Source organism: Protopterus annectens, chromosome 1.part1 (assembly GCF_019279795.1).
Source record: "Protopterus annectens isolate FY-2018-M chromosome 1.part1, PAN1.0, whole genome shotgun sequence".
NCBI classification, from domain to species: Eukaryota; Metazoa; Chordata; order Ceratodontiformes; family Protopteridae; genus Protopterus; species Protopterus annectens.
In genome coordinates, this window is record NC_056726.1 from 1,882,280,243 (window position 1) to 1,882,304,345 (window position 24,103).

At 41.4% G+C, this 24,103-nt stretch overlaps 1 protein-coding gene across 1 annotated transcript in view; it reads right to left on the minus strand.

Moving 5' to 3' along the window:
• LOC122812929 (lethal(3)malignant brain tumor-like protein 4) overlaps window positions 1-24,103 on the minus strand; it is a 2,410,392-nt gene that overhangs the window by 914,404 nt on the left and 1,471,885 nt on the right. The window contains exon 15 of the mRNA XM_044084994.1: window positions 8,811-8,925. Within this exon, the coding sequence (XP_043940929.1) occupies window positions 8,811-8,925 (115 nt within the window). The remainder of the gene's footprint in view (window positions 1-8,810; window positions 8,926-24,103) is intronic.

Here is a 24,103-nt window from a genome sequence, read left to right on the forward strand (position 1 = left end):
GCTCAAAAGGAGGTAAAGTTAATTTTTCCAACACGAAGTTGAGGTCACAAGTTGGACTTGGTGCTCTACGGGGCAGTCTTATGTTTTTAGCCCCTCTGAGGTACGGTTTTAGCAAAGGATTGGAAAAAATAGGTGGGTCCGTGTTATAATGAGCAGAGATGGAAGAGGCGTGGATCTTGACAGATGAAAAGGAGAGGCCTTTGTCCAGCATCTCAGTTAAATATTGTAGTATCTGAGGAATATTTGAGACAAGAGGGTCAAGGCTGTGAGCCTGGTTCCAGGCACAGAATCTCTTCCATTTATCCAAATAGGCTTTCTTGGTGCTAGGACTTCTGGCATCCAGAATTACATCCATAACAGCTTTGGAGAGAGGCATTGCTTGCTTGACTAAGGAATCTGCCATGCAGCCAGGTTTAAAGTCTTTAGCTGGCTATGAAGTATCTGATTGTTGTGCTGAGTCAGAAGATGTGGGATTTGAGGCAAAATACAGGGTGGATCTTGTGCTATTTTTTTTTTTTAAGATTGGGTACCAGTGCTGGCATGGCCAGTCTGGGGCAATCAGGATCATCTTTGGCTTTTCTTGCCTGGCTTTTATGAGTACCTTTGGAAGGAGAGGTAGTGGTGGGAAAGCATATACTTGTAGGTTTTTCCAGCTGAATGAGAAGGCATCCACTTTCCATGCTTATGGGTGGTAAGTCCTTGTGCAGAATTTCTGTAGCTGGCAGTTCATTGGGGATGCAAAAAGATCTATGTCTGGGCTCCATCATTTTTGTGTTATCATTCTGAATATTTGTGGTTGTAATTTCCACTCGTGCAGATCCATGATGTTTCTGCTTAAGTCATTTGCCAGCGTGTTTTTCTCTCCTGGCAGGAACTGTGCTTGCAGATGAACTTGGTAAGTTAGAGCTGTGTTCCACAAAGTCATGGCTTGTCTGCAGAGGGGATAAGAACGAGTGCCCCCTTGCTTGTTTATGTACCACACAACTGTGGTGTTGTCTGTCTTTAGCAGTAGTTGTCCTGGATGCAGAATGTCCTTGAAAGCTATAAGGGCATTTTGCACAGCTAGCATCCCTTTTTGATTGATGTGAAGATGCCTTTGTTCTGCGGGCCACTTGCCCTGAATACATTTTCCTGCCATTTGTGCTCCCCAGGCGTAATCAGATGCATCTGTTGTCAGTGTTTGCCTGGCTGTAGGTTGAGTGAAAGGCTGTCCCTTGTTTAGGTGACATGCTTGACCCACCATCGAAACTCCTGTTGAAGGCAAGGAATTAGTGGTATTACTGTTTCCAAACTTTGACAGTGTTGAGACCAGACACTCTTTAGGTACCATTGCAGTTTCCTCATATGCAGTCTGGCATATGGAATTAGTAGTATGCAAGATGCCATGTAATCCAAGGCCTGCAGAATTTTTCTTGCAGGGAGTTGGGTCTTTGTTGCCATCAATTGAAAATACTGAGTCAGTTGTCCTTGCTTGTCTGGCATGAGATAAGCCATCTGGGCCGTTGTGTTCAAGCTGGCACCTAGGAATATTATCTCTTGTGAGGGCACTAGTTTTGACTTCTTTTCGTTTACTGTGTACCCTAGGCAAAATAACTTTTTTACAAACACCAGATGCTTTAGAAGAATGTCCTTGCTCTCTGCTTGAATCAGGCAGTCGTCCAGATACGGATAATTTGAATTCCTTTCTGTCTGCAAAATGCAATTACTGGTGCCAGGCACTTTGTGAAGACCCTGGGCGCAATAGATAAGCCAAAGGGCAGTGCAGAGAATTGGTAGTGCATTGAACCAGCTATGAATCTGAGGTATCTTCTGCAGTTTTGTCTGATAGGGACATGCAGGTATGCCTCCTTGAGATCCAAAGTTACGAGCCAAGCTTTCTTGCCCAGCATGGGAAGAAGCTGCTGTAGTGTCAACATTTTGAATTTGGAACATCCAGGTAAGTGTTTAGAGAAGAAAGATCCAGAATGGGCCTCCAGGCTTTGTCCTTTCTGGGAACCAGAAAGAGTCTTGAGTAAAATCCTTGTCCTTGCACCTGTGGTGGTACCTTTTGAATAGCTCTCATGTTCATGAGTGCTGTAATTTGTCTTTGGGCCTCTGCCCATTGATTTGGTGGCAAATTTGGCATTCTTTTTAACCTTGGCAGAATGTGAAAGTGGAACCTGTAACCTTGAGATACAATGTTGAGAACCAATTTGTCTTTGGTGATCATATGCCAATTGTGACAGAAAAGTGCCAGTTTTCCTCCCAAGGGGGCTGCCAAGAGAGAATTGTTTGGCAGCTGTAGTGGGAAGTCATTGGCGCTGTTTTTTATAAGGTTGAGGCCTGTCTTCCCCTTCTTTCTGCGCTGATGCACCCCATTGTCGAGGCCTGTAAGGACCATGTGGTTGACCTCTACCTCTTGGATGTCTGTATCTGCCCCTTTGAGGTCTGTCTGTAACTGGAAAGGACCTAATTCTTTGTTGGTCAATTTCTGCTAAATCGAGGAGGCTGAACCTGTAAGAAATCCTTCACCGTTTATATAGATTTTGCCTTATCCTCCATTTTCTTTAATACCTCTTCTGCCGTAACTCCAAATAGAACATCCTACTGCAAAGGTGCATCCAATAATTTTGCTTTAACATGATCTGGTAACGTCTGTTCTTTTAACCAAGCATGTCTTCTAATGACAGATCCTGTAACTGCTGCTCTACAGGAGGCCTCTAATGAATCAAAACCACATTCCAAAGTATGTTTTCCCACTTGTTCAGCTGCATGCAATAAATCCTGCATTTCCTTATAATTAGGAGGATCTGGGTTTGGAAGCATTTTTTTGTTTCATCTGAGACATCAACTATTGCTGATATTTTAGCATGTGAAACTGGCAATTTAAGGCCCTCATTGCTAAAGTTGCAGATGTATATACTTTCTTCCCCCATCTGTCTAATGTTCTGGAATCTCTATCAGAGGGGACTGGATTCTTTGCTGAAGAGGCCTTTACCCCTCTGGGGCCCTGAGAAATAGTTTCAGGGTCAGCAACAGGGCTTTTATAAAGACATTTGTGAGAGTCAGGGACTCAGTAGTATCTGTCTGGCTTAACTGGAGCAGGAGGTAAAGAATCAGGATTTAAACTGGATTCAGTATGCACATCATCCACAATATCTAACACTGGCGGAATAGCAAGGGGTCTGTGTTGAGGTAATAAAAGGAAATCTCTGAGCCTTTTCTTGGATTCTGAATAATCCTGGCCCTCCGAATAGAAATGCTCCCTCATGGTATGTAAGGTTTCCCCAAAGGAGTAGTCCTCTGGTGGAGAGGCTGAAGGAACTGATTCCTCAGCATCAGAATCCTCATAAGGAGGTAAAGAGTATCCTAGGTCTGAGGATGAATCTGAACAGATGGATACCTGGTCAGATGAGTCATAGTCTGCATCCTGTCTAGGCCTTTTATCAGGAGGGGATGGAACCCCCTGATCAGAGTGATTAGGTCTTCGGCCATTTTGAGCATTTGTTTCTTAGGCATGGAGGCCTGTCCTGGTGAATGTTGAATTTCGATGTTTTTAAAGGAGTTTTAGACTTGGCAGAAGATTTAATGGTTAACTGAGTAGGTCTGAAAACACCCTCTGAAGCTACAGGTTGTTCAGCTACTCCAGATCCCTCTGAAGGGTTAGTCTCGGTAGGCTGTAAATCTGGTGCTTCCGAAGACCCAGCCATCTCCACGTGGGAGTCAGAGGTGGCCTACGTTTCTAAAGAAGCGGTCGTCAGGGGCTGCGAAGGTGCTTTGCTGAAAACCGGAGAACCGGCGACTGGCCTAGAAAAGGCTTCATCATCAGTTTTGGGCCTCGGATGCTTGTCCTTGTCTTTGCGCTTTTTGTGTATTCCGGTCATCAGTAGCTCCGATGGCATGGTGTAATTGAATTTTCTGCCGAAGTAATGTCGGGCAAAATCAAACCAATGTTTAATAGTGCGCTTGTTAAACCTAGCACAAAACCGACAACCTGTGACGTCGTGGTCAGGGCCTAGGCATGGGATACAATAAGAATGGAAATCCTTATGAGGTATTTGCTTCTCACAAGAAATACAGTTATTAACTTTTACTGACATCGGTCTGAGGCAAGAAAAAGTTTCCCCAACGGGGTACTTAGCTTTGTAGAAGACTTCGGTTCTGGATTTGGAATGAAAATCTCAGGAGTCGGCCAACCGGCACTTGCGAACTGCTTTTGTTTTGGGCACCGCGTGGCAAGAAAGACTGAAGAAAATGGCGTAGGCTGCATCTTATATACCCCTGTCGCACTGACGTCAGGGAAGAAGCAACACCAACCGACGCCGGACCAAGACTTTGGAACTCAGGCCAACTGAGGGACCGCCTGACGGCAGGATAACCCAAGTGTAATGACTGCAGCAGTGTAACACGATGAACATAAGCAGCCCTGCAAGAGGCCTCTAATGAATCAAATCCACATTGCAAAGTATGTTTTCCAACTGGTTCAGCAGAATGCATTAAATCCTGTAATTCTTTATTTTCCACACAGTCAGGAATCAACATCATTTTCTGTTTAAGCAGTCCAATAACATGTTGCTAATACTTTAACATATGAAACTGGCAGTTTAAAGCCCTAATGGCCAAGGTTGCAGAAGTGTAAACCTTCTTACCCCATCTATCCAGTGCCCTGGCGTCTCTATCAGAAGGGGTAGGATTTTTAGCAGTAGAAGCCTTAATGCCCTTGGGCCCCTGTGAAATAGTCCCTGGATCTGCAATAGGATTTTTAAAAAGGAACTTGTGGGACTCAGGGACCCTGCAGTATCTGTCAGGTTTTCTGGGAACAGGAGGCAGGGAATCAGGGGCCAAACTAGATTTCAAAAAAGCATCATTAACAATGTCTAGTACAGGAGGAATAGCTAAATGCCTATGCTGAGGTAGAAGGAAATCCCTAAGCCTCTTTTCTGAATCAGAAAAATGCTGGCTGTCCCAGTGGAAATGCTCCCTTAGAGTATGTAAGGTTTCCCCAAAAGAAAAATCCTCAGGAGGGGAAGCAGAGGGAATGGAGTCCTCTGCATCAGAATCTTCATAAGTAGATAACTGCAAATCCAGATCATCAGAAGAATCAGAAACAACAGAATCCTGATCAGAAGATTCATAATCAACTTCAGTCCTAGGCCTCTTAGAAGGGGGGGATTGGCTACCCCTGATTAGAGTTATTAGATCTTCAGCCATTCTTATCATTTGCTTTTTACGCATAGAGGCCTGAGCATGTGGCCTGGGCATAATTTTTTTTGGCATGGATCGAGATTTAGGTCTAAGTAAAGAAGGAGGTGTCGGTTTAATATGCAAGTCCATAGGCCTGAATACACCCTCAGAAGCCGGTGCCTGCACAGGGGCTCCGGACCCATCCAAGGTAGAGACATCCACGGGTTCCATAGTTGAAGCATCTCGAGGCATACTGGGCTCCAAATGGGTCTCAGTAGAGGCCTGTGAATCAGAAGTAGCAGGTATCAGGGGCTGCGAAAGCACCTCACTGAGTACCGGCGAACTGGCGACTGGCTTAGGAGAAGCGTTATCTGCAGTTTTGGACCTCAGCGGCCTGTCTCTGTTTTTTTCTTTGCGTTTTTTTGGAATTCCGGTAGTCAGATGGCTAACCAATGACATTTCTGGATAATTAAACCGAGAACCGAAATATTTAGAGGCGAAAATATACCGACAACGGATAGTACGCTGATTAAATAAAGCACAAAACCGACAGCAAGGTACGTCGTGGTCAGGACCTAGGCAAGGAATGCAGTACAAATGAAAATCTTTATGAGGTATTTGCTTTCCACAAGTAATGCAATTATTAACTTTTACTGACATTGGTAAGGAGCAAGAAAAAGTTTCCCCAACGGGGTACTTAGCTTTAGTTGAAGACTTCGGTTTTGAAACTCAAAAATGAAAATTTCAGAAGTCGGCCGACCAGCACTTGCGAACTGCTTCTGCTTCGGGCAAGGCAAGAAAGACTGATGTAATGGCGTCGGCTGCATGTTTTATACTCCTGACAACCTGACGTCATGGAAGAAAGGACAGCAACCAACGCAGGACGTAAGACTTTGTTAACCAGGCTGACTGAGGGCTACCTGCAAGTAGTTAACCCAAATGTAATGACTGCAACAGTAAAACATGAAGAACATCAGTTATTTTTTTATCTGAAACATGTTATTTGAAATAGCATAAGCAACTCAAACACTACAACAATAAGTTTTTATTTTAGCAAAAAAGTGAATTTCTCTGCTTTGGACTGGGTGTGGGTATGTTTTGTCCTGCAAAAATCTTCTACACAAAATCTCCCACTTTAGGCATCTGCAAAGGTGGCAAAGGGGAATGGGAGTAGGTTCAGGAAAACCCTTCTGTAACAATTCTAGCAATAGTCTCAGAGTAAAATAACTCCTCACAGAGAGAATCAGAAACTAAACTCTTCTCAGAATCTGAATCAAAAATCTGAGGAAAAAACCTTGAATCCCATCCCTGTACTTTCCTGTTCAGATTCAGAATCTTAGATCTCTTCAGGAAAAGAGGAATCAAGTTCCTCTTTTGTTTACCAGAAACTACTTTTCAAAAAGGATCAACAGCCCAAGTTAAACCCTTAGCCAGACCCAGTAAATTACTCCTGTCTAAAACAATGTGAGGAGAAGTAGATATACACTTATTTTTTTGTTTCTTTTTAACAGGGAAAAAATGGGGCCAGCTGTGTGACTAATGGCAGCAACTGTTTCCTCCAGAATAAGCATAGTATTCTGGCATAATAGAGAAACCTTCCCTGTTCCCTCTCCAATGAATGACAAGAAGGGCTCCCTCTTGCCCACTGAGGGGACAACAATAGCCACAAAGGTGTGGTTAACTCCTGGTCCATAGTGGTTGTAGGTGCTACACCAGAGGGATCCAGGATAAAAGATAAGTGGCCTGAGGTACAACAAATGGCCACAGTACAGTCACCCACCTGCAGATGAGGCAAACTGCTAGCCTGCAATGGTAGCAAAGGCTGTTTACTTATCTTTTTATTTTTATTTTTGTGGCTTGAAGGAAGACCGACTGTGGGACCAGTAGTCTGCTCCATGGTCAAACCAAAAATGGCACTGCTTTCCTAAGAATGACAAGCAGCAAATGCCGATAAATCTATTCCACAAAAGTTACTTGTTTATTATTAGCAGCAAAAAAACACAGCAAATACACTTTTAAACACTATGCCAGTCTCACAAAGGAAAAATAAACAATTTCTCCACAACAGATATGTTTTCAGTTAACTAATACTACTTTTAAACTGAAAGAAAAAAATGAGTGCACCATTTAAAAGTAAGTTACAGTCTTGAGACAGTCCATTAAAAAACAGCACTCCTAGATTTAAAATAACTTTTCTGAAGAAGAGTAATAAACCATCAGTAAATTTAAGACAATGGAAGTTTTTTTCCCAAACAAGCTTATCTGCCTAGCAAAGGATAGCACAAGCAGACTGTTGAGCCTCAAAAGCCTCAGAGCATACCTCTCAAGTGTACCTCTTTACGAGGAATGTACTTTAAAATGTCTTAAAAAGTTCATGTTCCTCAAAGATCCACATTGAAGGGGTGTGCCTCACATTCAGTATAAGGAATTTTTTTAACTGTATCCATGGTAAATAGAAATGAATCATATTCATTCATTGAAATATCTTTTTTATACATCAAACCTTCATATTTTAACCATCATATGACCTTCCTCGCTGTATCTGTTAGTAAGCTGTTAGTATACGTTCCACATTTTGACCATTTTTTCACCTTATGAGGGTTAATTTTTCTCATTTTGAAGGTGGAAGATTGACAACTATGCCGGAGAGGAACGTACTCTTTGGCAGGAGTAAAGCTCTGATGGACTTTGCGCCCAAATTTGTCTTTTATTCATCTCAGCTCAAGCTGTTTCACAGTTTGGATATGTGGAAGGTGCCCTTAAGCTTTGAAAGCTGTCTGTCTTGGAAGGGTATAACACATATAGCTAAGGCTACTGCAGCAGTGATCAATATGATGAACATCAACAACTAACACTAGAAAGTTGCAAGAAAGGAGAGCAGGATTTGCTGAAAATGTATGTCACAAACAGTGGCCTAGGACAGAGAATTGAACTTTCGCAAAAAAAATAAATAAATAAAATAAAATAATAATAAAGAAAAAGACTGGATATTACCTGAACAATAAAGTATTCAGCAAAGGAATGATTAAATTAGAGCTGAAATACACCAAAAGGCAGAACAATTTCTCACACAAAATTTCTGAAGACCCTGGGGCCACTTCTCTTCATGCCAACTAGGAAAGCAGCAAGACATATCTGAGTTGTAAGTCACAGCATATAGCATTATGGGTAAGGGAAAGAAACTACAGCTTAGAAAAATTTCAGATGCTAAAGGGTTTTAAGCCTTGCAGGCTTCAGTGGTAGAAAATAATCATTCCAAATAAGTTGCTTTTGTGTTTACATTTATGTGCATGTACATACTGTTATATTTATTTACTATGTAATTATGTTCTAAGCATTTGGAAAAGTACCCATCAAATACAAGACTATGACAAAAATATCAGCAGTTGACAACAGTACCAATCTATGCACCGGTTTATACCTTAAGATGTAGTTTTGCATCAAACAAAGTAAAATATCAATAGCAGGAAAACAAAATGCATTAAAAAGTGGGAGAACACAGTGGTAGATTGCTGTTTATTTTTCCAAATATAGCAAGAATTATGCTACTGCTCTAAGTTATTCCATCTTCAATAGTATACTATAAATGATGTAGTACATCTTACAGCAGCTTGACATACAAGCAGTTAAGAAAAAAAAATGTTTACTTGGTGGAAGCTGTAAAGGGTGCCCTGTTTTTGCACACCAACCAACGGGATGAATGTCTGGACTGTCTGCATCTATCCAATAATCATAATTTGTATGCCAGGCATCGAAATGCAGCTAAAATGCAGAAAAAATAATGTAAGTCTCTTGCTCCAGTACTGTGCTCCTTAGTAATACTATACATCTTCACAGATGAAAAGTAATACTCACATTATTAGATTTTATCAAAAACATCTGCTTAAGATCAGAGATGTAAAGGACAGCTAATAAAGCAACAGTAAAACAGTGGTCATCTTCAATGTTTTAAAACCAAAATATTAAAAAAGAATTACAATATTACTGTTATGCTTATGACATATGAATTTACCTTGCCTTTCCTCATTTATTTATTTATTTTATATTTGTTGACCGGGCTAGTCTAGCTGGATACATGTTCATTTTCAGTAGAGGCCCAGGGAGAAAAGCTCCAAGCATAAGTAAATTACAGAATACAATAATTAAAAAATGACTAGATTCAAATACATTAGAGAGCAAAAATGGTTGGAAAAAAATAAAAATAGTTTTTGTGGACAATAGTACAGAGTCGTAGCATAGGTTTAAGAAAAGTACAGTTTTGTACCTTCAAAAACGATATTATCTCCAAACAAATGAAAAAACAGATGCCACGGCCGGACTGCAGAGAAACGTTTTAAAATACTTTAATTAAACGTTTAAACGCTTGAAAATAAAAATAATGTTTTTCGTCCTGTTTGCATACAGGACTTCTTCAGAAAGCTCACACAATTAAAAATTTCAAAGTGTAGTATTTATATATTCATTCATTCTAGATAGGGAAAAATTGCGACATGACCAACATTCCAGATACCTATGATTTAATATTTCAATATTTTAATGGTGTAAATACACAAAAAACAACACATACAAATTTACACATACATCTGCTGCATATACTTTCATCTAAATATTCAATTTTTTGTGTATTTACACCATTAAAATATTGAAATATTAAATCATAGGTATCTGGAATGTTGGTCATGTCGCAATTTTTCCCTATCTAGAATGAATATATATATATATATATATATATATATATATATATATATATATATATATACATATATATATGTATATATTTAGGGATTTGTAAAGTTGTTAGCGTAAAATGAAGTTGTTCAGTCTCTCTTTTTTGTTAGCATGTATATATCTCTTTAAGAAGATAAGCAATAAAAAAATTTGCGCGCTTTTTAGAAACAATGTATAAATACTACACTTTGAAATTTTTAATTGTGTGAGCTTTCTGAAGAAGTCCTGTATGCAAACAGGACGAAAAACGTTATTTTATTTTCAAGAGTTTAAACGTTTAAAGTATTTTAAAACGTTTCTCTGCAGTCCGGCCGTGGCAACAGTTTTGTACCTACCATAAATGTAGATGTTCGAGTGTTCACACTGCTGCAGTCATTACACTTGGGTTATCCTGCCATGGCGGTCCTGCAGTTGGCCAGAGTTCCAAAGTCTTGGTCCAGCATCTGTTGCTGTTGCTTCTTCCCTGACGTCAGAGCGCCAGGGGTATATAAGATGCATCCAACGCCATTTTCTTCAGTTTTTCTTGCCCCAGATGTCAGGTGTCCCCAAGTAGGTAGGCAATACATATTGCTAATAAAAAATATACATATAAAATAAAAAACAATACCTTCAGTTACAAGCAAATACACCACAAAGGTTGTATAGGATAGAAAGGTATAGCTAAGTCCAGCTAGTTCAGAGGGGATGGAGGGAGGGTAACCTGGACTGCAGCAGTATGAACACTCGAACATCTACATTTATGGTAGGTACAAAACTGTACTATGTTCATCGTGTTACACTGCTGCAGTCATTACACTTGGGTAGAATCCCAAAGCTAAGGTTGGGTGGCTGGTCTATAAAGAGTTAGGATTGGCTATATGGCCCTGCAGAACTGCAGTGGCAAATCCTGCTCTGGATTTAGAGTAGAGAGGCAAGTGGTAATGCTTGGTAAAGGTGTGCACTGAACTCCAAGTTGCAGCCTCCAAAATTTCCTTGGTAGGTACTCCTCTGAGAAAGGCTGTTGAAGTGGCTGTTGCCCTGGTGGAATGTGGCCTAATGTTATTAGGGACTGATTTTCCATGCTGTGTGTAGCAGTAACGAATACAGTGTCCTATCCATTTGGATATAGTCTGCTTTGAGACAGCCTTGCCCTGTGATCCTGCAGCATATGCTACAAACAGTTGCTCAGTTTTCCTGAAAGCTTTTGTTTTGTCCAAGTAGAAGCGTAGTTGCCTGTGTATGTCCAAAGAGTGCAGACGTTTCTCCCCTTTAGTCTGGGGGTTTGGATAAAAAGTTGGCAAATGGATGGTTTGGTTAAGAGCCACACTAGATACCACCTTTGGCATAAAGGTAGGGTTTGTCCTTAAAGAAACCCTGTCCTGATGAAAAATTATAAAAGGTTCCAATGCCATTAATGCCTGTAGCTCTGAGACTCTTCGTGCTGAAGTTACTGCCAGGAGCAGAGCTGTTTTCCATGATAAAAATTTTAGATCGGCTGTACTGGCTGGCTCAAAAGGTGGCAGGGTCAGTTTTTCCAAAATAAAACTGAGGTCCCAAGTTGGTGTTGGTGCTCTCCAGGGCGGTCTTATGTTTTTAACCCCTCTGAGGTACTGCTTTAGCAAGGGATGAGAGAATAAAGGAGGATCCGTGTTGTAATATCCTGAAATGGCAGAGGTGTGGATGTTAACTGATGAGAAGGATAGGCCTTTGTCCAGCATCTCAGTTAAGTATTGTAAAATCTGAGGAATGTTTGGGACAAGAGGGTCAAGGCTTTGAGCCTGGTTCCAGGCACAGAATCTCTTCCATTTTTCTGAGTAAGCTTTCCTGGTACTAGGCCTCCTGGCCTCCAAAATGACATCCATAACAGCCTTAGAGAGAGATGTTATCTGTTTGACTAATGAATCTGCCATGCAGCCAGGTTTAGGGTTTTGAGCTGACCGTGCAGGATCTGATTGTTTTGTTGAGTCAGAAGGTGTGGAATTTGAGGCAATATCCATGGTGGGCCTTGAGCTAAGTTCTTTAAGATTGGGTACCAGTGCTGGTGTGGCCAGTCTGGAGCAATCAGGATCATCTGTGGTTTTTCTTGTCTGGCTTTTAGGAGTACCTTTGAAAGGAGAGGCAGTGGTGGGAAGGCATAAACGTTTAGGCTTTTCCAGCTGAATGAGAGAGCATCCACTTTCCATGCTTATGTGTGATAAGTCCTTGTGCAGAATATTTGTAGTTGGCAATTCAGTGGGGTGACAAAAAGATCTATGTCTGGGCATCCCCATTTTTGCGTTACCATGCTGAAGATTTGTGGATTCAATTTCCATTCGTGAGGGTCCATGATATTTCTGCTTAGATCGTCTGCCAGTGTATCTTTCTTTCCTGGCAGGAATTGTGCTTGCAGATGAACTTGATATGTTAGAGCTGTGTTCCACACGGTCATGACTTGCCTGCAAAGGGGATAAGAATGAGTGCCCCCTTGCTTGTTTATGTACCACATTACTGCGGTGTTGTCTGTCTTTAATAATAATTGTCCTGGATGCAAAAGGTCCTTGAAAGCTGTTAGGGCATTTTGAACAGCCAACATCTCTTTTTGATTGATGTGAAGATGCATCTGGTCTGTGGTCCACTTGCCCTGAATGCATTTTCCTGCCATGTGTGCTCCCCGGGCGTAATCCGAAGCATCTGTTGTTAGAGTCTGCCTGGCTGTGGGTAGGGTAAAAGGCTGACCCTTGTTTAGGTGACATGCCTGTGCCCACCATCGAAACTCCTGTTGTAGGCAGGGAATCATTGGTATTACTGCTTCTAAACTGTGAGTGTGTTGAGTCCAAACACTTTTTAGGTACCATTGTAATTTCCTCATATGTAGTCTGGCATATGGTAGTAGTAGTATGCAGGATGCCATGAATCCCAGGGCCTGCAGAATTTTTCTTGCAGGGAGATGGGACTTTTTTTGCCAGTAATTGAAAATATTGAGTCAGTTGAACTTGTTTGTCTGGCGTGAGATAAGCCATCTGGGCCACGGTATTTAAGCTGGCACCCAGGAATATAATCTGTTGTGAGGGCACTAGTTTTGACTTCTTTTCGTTTACTGTGTACCCTAGAGAAATTAGCAACCTTTTTACAAACGCCAGATGCTGTAGAAGAATGTCCTTTGTCTCTGCTTGAATGAGGCAGTCGTCCAGGTATGGATATATTTGAATTCCTTTTTGTCTGCAAAATGCAATTACTGGTGCCAGACACTTTGTAAAGACCCTGGGCGCAGTAGACAAGCCAAAGGGCAGTGCAGAGAATTGGTAGTGCATTGTACCAGCTTTGAATCTGAGGTATCGTCTGCAATTTTTTCTGATAGGGACATGCAGGTATGCCTCTTTGAGGTCCAGAGTAACAAGCCAAGCCTTCTTGCCCAGCATGGGTAGAAGCTGCTGTAATGTCAACATTTTGAATTTCGGAATATCCAGGTAAGTATTTCGAATTGAAAGGTCCAGTATGGGCCTCCAGGCCTTGTCCTTTCTGGGGACCAGGAAGAGTCTTGAGTAAAATCCTTGTCCTTGTTCCTGTTGTGGTACTTTTTGAATAGCTCTCATGTCCATGAGGGCTGAAATTTGTTTTTGTGCCTCTGCCCTTTGATTTTGTGGCAGGTCTGGCATTCCTTTTAGCCTTGGTACAGTATGAAAGTGGAACTTGTAACCTTGAGACACAATATTCAGAACCCATTTGTCTTGGGTGATTGTTTGCCAGTTTTGAGAAAAAAGTGCTAGTTTCCCCCCTAAGGGGGCTGCCAAAAGGGAGGTGCTTGGCGTACGAAGGGGGAAGTCATTGGGACCGTTTCCTGTAAGGTTGAGACTTGTCCTCACCTCCTTTTGGGGTTGAGGTACCCCACTGTCATTGTCTGTTAGAGCTTTGGGGTTGACATCTGCCTCTTGGGCGTCTGTATCTGCCTCTCTGTGGCCTGTCTGACACTGGAAAGGACCAATTCTTTGTTGGCCAATTTCTGCTAAATCGAGGTGGATGTACCTGCAAGAAAAACTTGACTGTTTGCATAGATTTAGCTTTATCCTCCATTTTCTTTAACACCTCTTCTGCCTTAACACCAAACAAGGTATCATGCTGTAAAGGAGCATCCAACAATTTTGCCTTAACATGATCAGGTAAACTCTGTTCTTTTAACCAAGCATGTCTTCGAATTACAGAATCTGTAAAAGCGGCTCTACAAGAGGCCTTCAAAGAATCAAAACCACATTGCAGAGTATGTTTTCCCACCTGTTCAACTGCATGCAATAAATCCTGCATTTCTTTACAGTCAGGAGCTTCTGAGCTTGCAAGCATTTTCTGTTTTAACTGAGCCATTAAATATTGTTGGTACTTAAGCATGTGAAGCTGGCAATTTAAAGCCCTTACAGCTAAAATTGCAATAGTGTAAACTTTCTTCCCTCATCTATCCAAAGCTCTGGAATCTCTGTCAGAGGGTTCTGGATTTTTTGCAATGGAAGCCTTAACCCCTTTTGGACCCTGGGAAATAGTTTCTGGATCAGCAGAAGGGTTTTTATAAAGAAACTTATGAGAGTCTGGGACTGTATAATACATATTTGGCTTGGCTGGTGCAGGGAGCAAAGAATCAGGAGATAAGCTGGATTCAAAGAACACATCATCCACAATATCTAGCACAGGCGGAATAGCCAGGGGCCTGTGCTGAGGCAATAAAAGAAAATCCCTGAGCCTTTTCTTGGATTCTGAATAATCCTGACTATCCCAATGGAAATGCTCCCTCATGGTATGTAAAGTTTCCCGATAGGAATAATCCTCAGGAGGAGAGGCTGAAGGGATAGATTCTTCAGCATCAGAGTCCTCATAGGGGGGTAGAGAGTATCCTGGGTCTGAAGAGGAATCAGAGGAAATGGAAACCTAATCAGAGGAATCATAGTCTGTATCCTGCCTAGGCCTTTTCTCAGGAGGGGGATGGGAACCCCTGATTAGAGTAATGGGATCTTCGGCCATTTTAAGCATCTGTTTCTTAGGCATGGAGGTCTGTCCAGGAGAATGCTGTACTTTTTTGTCTTTAATGGTACTTTTGTCTTGGCTGTTGCTTTAATGGTAAGTTGTGAAGGTCTGAAAACACCCTCAGAAGCCGATGCCTGCTCAGCGGCTCCGGACCCATCTGAGGGATTAGTTGCCGTAGGCCCAATACCTTGAGTTTCCAGAGGCCTAGTTGTCTCCACGTGGGAGTCGGAGGCGGCCTGTGGCTCTGTGGTAGCGGGTGTCAGGGGCTGCGAAAGCACCTCACTGAGAACCGGCGACTGGCCTAGAAGAGCTTTTGTCGTCGGTTTTCAACCTCGGATGCCTGTCTTTATCCTTGTCTTTGCGTTTTTTCGGAATTGCGGTCGTCGGTTGATCCAACGGCATAATATAATCGAACCTTCGGCCAAAGTCGTGCAAAGCAAAATCAAAACGTCTTTTTATAGTGCGTTTGTTAAATCTAGCACAAAACCGACAACTAGTGACGTCGTGATCAGGGCCTAGGCATGGAATACAGTAAGAGTGGAAGTCCTTATGAGGTATTTGCTTCCCACAAGAAATACAATTATTAACTTTTTCTGACATCGGTCTGAGGCAACAAAAAAGTTTCCCCAACGGGGTACTTAGCTTTATTGAAGACTTCGGATCTGAAATTCGACTTTGAAAATCTCAGGAGTCGGCCGACCAGCACTTGCGAACTGCTTCTGCTTCGGCCACCGTGCAGCAAGAAAGACTGAAGAAAATGGCATTGGATGCATCTTATATACCCCTGGCGCACTGACGTCAGGAAAGAAGCGACAGCAACCGACGCCGGACCAAGACTTTGGAACTCTGGCCAACTGCAGGACCGCCTGACGACAGGATAACCCAAGTGTAATGACTGCAGCAGTGTAACACTATGAACATCAATCAAGTACAAAGTCTTTCGTAGGTTTAAGATACAATCAAGTACAAGTTTACACAATATTTGAAAAGTATCATTCATTGAGTCAAAGAAGGAGAAAGAGAAAAGGCAGGAAAACACAAGTACTAGTATAAGGTTAGCTTCTATTGATTAACGCTGAAGAGGGGCCATAGCCCAGGAGGAAGGGGTATAGCAAGAAGAAAAATAAGAGGATAAGTATGATTCAGTCAGGTTTAGAGCAGGGACAAAGCCAATGTAGTTTTAGATGTTCTTTGAGATGTTTCTTGAAGAGTGATGTAGATGAGAGAGAAGTGAGTGTTCTAGGAAGCTTGTTCCAGATTCTGCCCACAACATTGGTAAAGAGTGAGTCCACAGCTTTGTTATTAGATTTAATGTTGCAAATTAGTAGCTTATTAGCTGAGCGTAGAGTTGTAAGATTTTTATATGGGGAGATCAGGTTAGAGAGGATAGGGGTATTATTTGGGTGATAAAGAATTTTTTCTGTGATCACAAGTTGATTAAATAGTAGTTGGTTTTGTAGTTCTGACCATCCGAGTTGTTTAAGGCTGAGACAGTGGTGGGTTCTATAAGGGGAGCCAGTGGCAAATCTGACTATATTATTATAGCTAGTTTCAAGCTTGGTAAGATTGTGCTTTGATAGATTGGTATATATGGCAGAAGCACAGAATAGGGTAGAAGTGAGATTAGTTTGGGCAATGGTGGTTCTAGCTAGCAGTGTGAGGAAGGGTTTGATTCTATACAGGGAGCCTAATTTTTTATTGACAGTTTTTATAGTATTGTTGATATGGTCATCATAGCTGAGGTTATGATCAATGGTTATGCCCAGGAGATGTGCAGTAGTATCAGGGGAAATACTAGTTCCATTATTAGAGGTAATTGTGAAGTGGATCTGTGGTGATTTTTGGGTGGGAGCAAAAAGTAATAATTTTGTTTTTTTGGGGTTAAGGAGAAGGCAATGATGGGTGAACCAATTTTCAACAGAGTTGAATACAGTTTGAGTAAGGGTCTGGAGACAGGTTATTAAAAATACTCTGAATCTTAACATTTTCCAGGAATATTTGGACTCTCCAAGAATAAAATACAACATACAGAAGATGGTAAAGAAAGCGCACTGAGGAACTTCTGGGATAGTCTCGCAGTGAGACACTCATATTCCCCTAAGCTCTAAGCAAAGAAGTGAAGACTGAAGCAACCAGGGCAAAATAAACGCTTAAAGCTTGCATGTTTGTCAAACCCAGGAAAAAGAGCAGCAGCAATTACTGAAAAAGTAATTACTAAAAAGGTAATGGAAATTCAACACCAAGAGAAGAAGATGGAGCACAAGGGTCCAGTGACACTGATGGCAATAAGGATGGACATATGAGTTAAAAATGGTGATCTAAGAAAATATGCAGTCATAAGAAAAGAAAAGAAAATAGAGGAGCTGCAATAGAGCTTAAATGAGCACTCCAGAATTTTGTGGTAGATGAAAATTAACAAATTAAACCATGGCTGGAGGTGGCAGAAGCCGGGGAAGACTGTATTGAAAGGGCAGGACAAACGGCATTAAGATAATGTCCTTGCTTAGAGAAGCAAAACTGAAAGAAGCACTTCTGAACTGGATGGTACAATGGAGTGGTCTTGGGGAGGATGAAAGTGCTGTATTTAGGGCACAGTGAATGGCCTAGACACCACTGGCAGAGGGATACAGGAAAGTGAGGCTTATAACATGCTTCACACAAGAGTTGAAGGAGAAGGTTTTAAGTCAAGTTTGGAAGTTAGGAAGGAAATTAATGGTAGAAGAGTCCAGAGTGTATGTGGAGCACGATTACTCCTTTAAAATGAGGAAAAAGAGAAATTATTTTCTGCCAGTCATATAACTTCGTAAAGAAATAATTCACTGATGATTGTTGTATCCAGCTATACTTACACATTTTATGTATGGTAGAGCTAAAACCTTTTTGCAGCCAGAGGAAGCTATGACACACATACAGAAACTGGCTAACTACAGATTGACCATATCACGGGAGAAGAGTGGAGATCAGGATAAACTTGTGGTGTTAGAACAAAGTGTAGAGTTGAAGAAGGTAGCAGAATGTGTATATTTCCCTCTATCAAAACAACAGCAGCAACAGAAGGAAAAGGCCAAGATGAAAGAACCAAGAAGGAGACAAGGCCAACAACTTGCAATGGAGAAACAGCAGGCGTGTAGTGTGAAGGGAACAGTTCTTGCATAAGGAGGGAGACATATTCGCAGGGAGGCGGCATATATACCTGGAATACATTTTTGTTTTTCTTTCTACTTTTTTTGCTGATCACTTGTTTCCTTTGTTTCTGTGTGAGGTATGGAAAGACGATACAGCAAAAAATGGATATATACTAAGTGCAGAACTGGTGGTAAATGGCGCATCCATCACTGACCACAGTGATACAGCAAATCTACTGGCTGATAAATTAAGCTGTAACTTCATCCTCAACCCTCTCTACTAAATCCTGTGAAATCTGTTCGAGCACCCCCCACCCCACTTTCAACAGGGAGCAGGTATTGGACATACTCATTAAGGCCAGATGCACTGCTTCAATGGTCCCCGACAATATCACCGGTTGCCTCATAAATGGCCTAAAACATGACCTAGCAGGACCACTTGAGGGACTCTTCAACTACAGCCTCAAAACAGGGTACATGTCAAGTGAATGGAGGGCTGCAAAGGTCATTTCTCTTCATATGGATGGACCATCAAATGACCCCGGGAACTACAGACTCTTTGTTTAACAAGTCTAATATGCAAAGTCATAGAACAAATTACCATAGAAATGATCAACAAGGGCATTGACAACCTACAGACAATGGATCCATCCCAGTCTGGCATTAAGTGGAGGACTTGTCTACTTAACTTGTTAGACTTCGTTGAGTGGGTCACTATGGCTATGGATGAGAGGAAAAAGGTGCATACCACGTACCTTCACATATCCAAGATGTGTGATACAATACCTCATTCAGGTATTATTGGTAAACTCAGAACTAGGCATAAATCTCTACATAACCTGCTGCATTGCCAGCTGGCTCACAGATAGGACCCAAAAAGTCAGGATCATTGAGACCATTTCCACCAACATATTGGTCACTAGAGGAGTGACTTAGGGCTCCATGTTGGGCCTGCTCCAGTTTAGCATCTACTTTTTGTAAATAAAGGCTAGTATCAAAGGCCTCTGGCTCACCAAGTTCATTGACGACTGTAAATTGGGAGCTATCACAGATTCCGCCCATGACATCACCATTCTATAAGAGGGTCTAAAACAAACAAAGGACTGGTGGGAAAGCCACGGATTAAAACTCAATGCAAAGATCTGGGAACATGTGTTCATAGGTTGGTCTGTCTATGTAGACAGTTATCTGGCATTCACCCAATACGTAACCAAGATAGTAAGAAAATCATTCTGTTTCCCAACTCACAAGCAACAGTGTGGCATCCAGGTCCAACGATGTAACAGTACCACTCTATTCAGCCCTTATCAGACCCATCATTGAGTACAATGCCACCTAGGTTACTGCCAGGCAGTCTATGTCTTACATATAAGGCATCCTCTGATCCAGCTCTGATGGATCTCTTGCACATCTGCATGACAAACACCACCAGAAAAACTAAATCCAAGGACATGAACTTTGTCTACAACATAAACCTGCTGGAGGACACATCCGTGCTCATAAGATTCCCGTGCTATGGATTAAGCTCTCCCCATCTACATGAATCAGAGTTCATCCCTGACCTTATTTAAAAGGGACATTGATTATTGGACAGGAAATCGCAAATTCATCCCCAGTCTGGCCTCCATGTCTCTGATGGTCAGAGGCCGACAGTACGTAAAGTAATCCCAAACTAGCATTCCCCCCACATAACCCTTAGCTACCTCTTTACTAACATACCCCACCATACAGGTGTCCAAGGAACTCTGAGACAAAACTGGGTTGGGTTGCATGTCTAGGCTAGCAAAGACCCTGGTGGTCGTTACCTTAGTATAAACCTATGAACCTAAACTGAAGGACTCATTTATTATGGCCATAAAATCTAACACTGCACAATATTTTGCACATAAAATGTAGATTAATAAGAGACAGTGATATATTGCTGTAGTGGAGTTTATGTGCACAAAAAGAACTTGCACTAAATATAAATAATTGACAACAGCTGGACATGAGTACAGGTACTTAAAAGTCTTAATGTATATTATATGTACCATCACTAATCTAGAAATGATGCATAGGTGTCATACAAAATAAAAATAGCACACACTACACTTGCAACATAAGGGACAAGGGAATCCAGGTATATTGGAGGGTATCATATGGAGGGCTCATCAATTATGTCCATAAAATAAATGTCATAAAATCTAGCACTTTATGACACTATGCACAATTAAAAGTGGATTTTTTGACGGACACTGATGACGTTGCTGCAGTGGTGTTGAAGAACATGAAAAGAACTTGCACGGCACTGAATGCAGGCTAGTTACATTTTTTACTGCATATTACAGCAATAACTGATGACATGGTGTGGTATATTGAAGATTTACCCATGGGTGGTGTGGTTTAATCATGAGAGCGAGGCCCTAGTGATTAAATAAAGCCAACCGTGGGTAAATTTCAATAAACCACAACCACGGAGTCGGTTATTCCTATTATATGATGACATTATTTAAGAAAAAAAATACTTACTTTTCTTAAACAATGTCTTTGTATAATGACGCATTACTGTTCTTCTGCAGCTTGTGGTATACTGCTTCCTTGTCTTGATGTGCTGCACATGCATATGGGACTTGCGTTCCCACACATACTCAGTACACATCAATGCTTTGAAATGGAAGCAACGGAGAAAAAGAAAGTCTCCATTGCTCCATTTTTGTTTTCTTGTTTTTTTTTTTTTTTTAATTAAAAAAAAAACATTAGGGCAGTTTAGGGGTAGGAGAGAGACAGCAAGGAAGAAATACAAGGGTTACCTGATTTCCCTGGTATTTTGTCCAAGCTGCCTCTCTAGTATGTCTGGAGTCGGGGCTAAAGATTTTATTTTTATTTTTTAAGAAATAAAAATAAAATTTAAACAATATACCAACGGAAAGAAGTCTGGGTGACCAGACCATTTTCCACTGGTATCTTGTGGGACTTACAATGGGCACGCTAGTTGGGCTGGCCAATCAGCATGCACGTTTTCGAATATTAAGGGGGAGTCATTGTATAATATGTGTACTATCACTATCTCCTAGAAGTGATGCATGTATTCTTTATGCGGCTTTCCTTTTGGAGCATATATATTACACAAAATAAAACTCGCACACTCAAGACTTAATATGCGAGGGACAGGGAACCATGCCATGACTGGTATGAAAATATAAACAGATAGGAGCCTACAGATGGAGAGACATTGAAGATACCCAGCATATTTGGCAGAAAATGAAGATGGAAAAAGGAACCTAGAAAAGATTATTAGGAAGGTCCCTGGAGGTGGGCAAGGGCATTGCAGTGCAGAAGGAAGGGATAGAGTAAAAGAGGAAAAAAAAGAGTGGAAATTAGAAGCCTATAGAAGACAGAGAAGAAGAAGCAGGTAAGGGACATGGTGGAGTCGATGAAGGCAGAGCTGGTAGAAATACAGAGAGAGGAGAAGAAGGGGACAAAATATATGAGAGAGAGATAGATAAACAGAAACATCCAAGACAGAGGATGAAAAGATATGGTGTAAAACAGTAATGGTGGAGAGACTGTATTTTAAGGCAAACCCCACGGCAAAAAAAGTTGTGGCGATGAGATTAAGGCAGCAAGAGGTGGACAGAGGAATATAAACTGGGGGGATGGGATACAAGAGAGGAAATTTTTAAATTAGAGGAGATCTTAGTGAGGTTTAGGGCATATTGCTCTACAAAAATAAGGACTTAAAAATTCTGGAAGCAGAAGTACAGAGGGGGAAATTGGAGTGGCCGAAGATGACAAGAGTAAGAGGAAAAGGAAAAACAGATGATGGTGGAAAGTACAGTTGTGTAAAATCTTAACATAACAGTAAATGTCCTTCTCTTCACTGTTGCAGTATTTCATACCTGAAGTACCTCCTGCCAAAAATAGCCCAACGTCCAGACAGTATACCAAAGCCTTTATTACTTATTGACATCTTAATGCCACATGTATGCTCCCTACACACAGTGTAAGGCATAAAGGTGAAGTACAGATGCACACACTCAGAACTGAAAAAGCTCCAGGAGGAACAAAATGCCCATTAGGGACAAGGAGTAACATGCATTCAGAAGAATAAAAAGGAAGAAGATGATGAAGAACTCCTTGTCCAGGGTGGCAAGAAAATAACAGGACAAGAGCTAAAAGAGAGGGGATAGGAAGAAAGGAGTGAACACTGCAAACAGTGAAAAGAATGAAATCTACTGTTATGGTAAGATTTTACACAACTGTACTATGTCCTTCCATATCATCATTGCCGTATTCTTTACTTACGGGAGAGTACGAGAGCTGAAGACTAAGCCTGTTAGGTGGAAGGCACAGAAGACCTCTCTACAAACCCATGCAGGATAGCCCTGGCAAAACCTACCCTGGCCCTGAAAGTAACATCCAACTTGTAATGCTTAGTGAAAATATGTACAGAGGACCAAGTAGCAGCCTCAAGGATAGAAATGGCATCTAAAACCTTGAAAAAGCACCAGAGGAGGCAACTGCCCCAGCAGAATGTGCCTTTACCAATGATACAAGACATTATCCATGAAAAGAATAGCAAAAATAAATGGCCATGGAAATCCAGGAGATGGTTTGCTTTGAAACAGCCAAATGCAAAGTCCTGGGATGGAAAGAAACAAAAAGCTGCTCAGATTTAAGAATAAATTCAGTTTTATCCAAATAATATCTGAGCTGTCTATGCAAATCCAAGGTATGAAGAGCCTTCTCACTGGCAGACTGCAGAGAAGGGGGGGGGGGGGTGGAAGATGAGTAGACTGATTAACAGACAACTCACTGAATACCTTTGGCATAAAGGAAGGATTAGTACAAAGAGGCACCCTGTCTCTGAGGAAAATTAAGAAAGGAGGAAACAGTCGTGAGACCCTGAAGTTCAGGAAACCCTCTTGGAGGGAGAGCCAAAATAACAGTCTTCCAAGTACAATGCTGTAAGGAAGCTGGAGAAGCAGGCTTAAAAGGAGCCTGAATTAATTTTTCAAGCACAAAATTGAGGCCCCAGCAAAGTGGAATAGGTTTCCTGGGAGGCCTGATATGAATGACGCCTTTAAGAAATTTCTTAAACAATGTAGAAACCAAACACAGAAAATAAAAATAAGAGCACATTAGATGAAATGCAGACAAGGAAAAGAACCACCACATTTTAGCGTTTCCGTTCTATTTAATTAAGAAGTTCATCAGAAATACAGACACTTCCCCATCCCACTATTTAAATACATTCCAAAACAATCACATGATTCCAGTCTACCAGCCAGAGTCATAAATGTCAAAAAACAAAATACCAAAATATATGCAGATATTATAATACAATAAAACAATATTACATAATAAGTTATAAAACATTTTATGATTGATAAATCCTCTGAATTTGTAAAAAGTACTTAATACTGACAGCCTCATTTAAGCCTGGTGCATAATCTGCTCTTCAGAAACTGCTTGACCTCAAATCTAGAATCCAGAGGAGTCCTCTTTCACTGAACCAAAGTCCAAGGGGGAAGAGATTTGAGAAGAATAAGCCAAAGGTTCTCCCCCTAAGTCCAGGTCTTCGTTCGAGTAATCCAATGTCCTAAGACTCTTGAATGGAGTGGAGGAGCAGGGACAAAGACCCGTTGGGGAAGCTTCAAGGCCATCAAAGCATCAAATAAACCCTGAGTGAAATCCTATTTACATTGGGGATCTTTAACAACAGGGGAAATGCGTTTTGTTTTCGGTTTCTTTTTTTGTGTGGAACATCTGCTCAAAACACCGTCGGAGGGTCAGACCCTTGGTGAGACTCAATAATGGCTGTAGGAATCTCCTCCATATCTAAGGTCTGAGGAATCCCCCCTTCATCCTTCAGATATAATCTGCCAAGATTCCCCCTCAACATCAGATACAGATGTTTAAAAAGCCTCTGAAGATGTGCAAGAAGCCAGATCTATGCCAGCCTTGGAGTCCCAGCAGAGGAATCCAAAGCAAGCTCTGGACCACCAGTCTCAAAAGTGATGCCCAGGGGAGGCTGGACAGCAGTAGGATCAGACCTAACTTTTTTGGCATTCTTCTTGGCAGAGGATTCCAACATAGCACATTGAGCCAACAACTTAAGATGTTGGTTCTCTGGGTACATG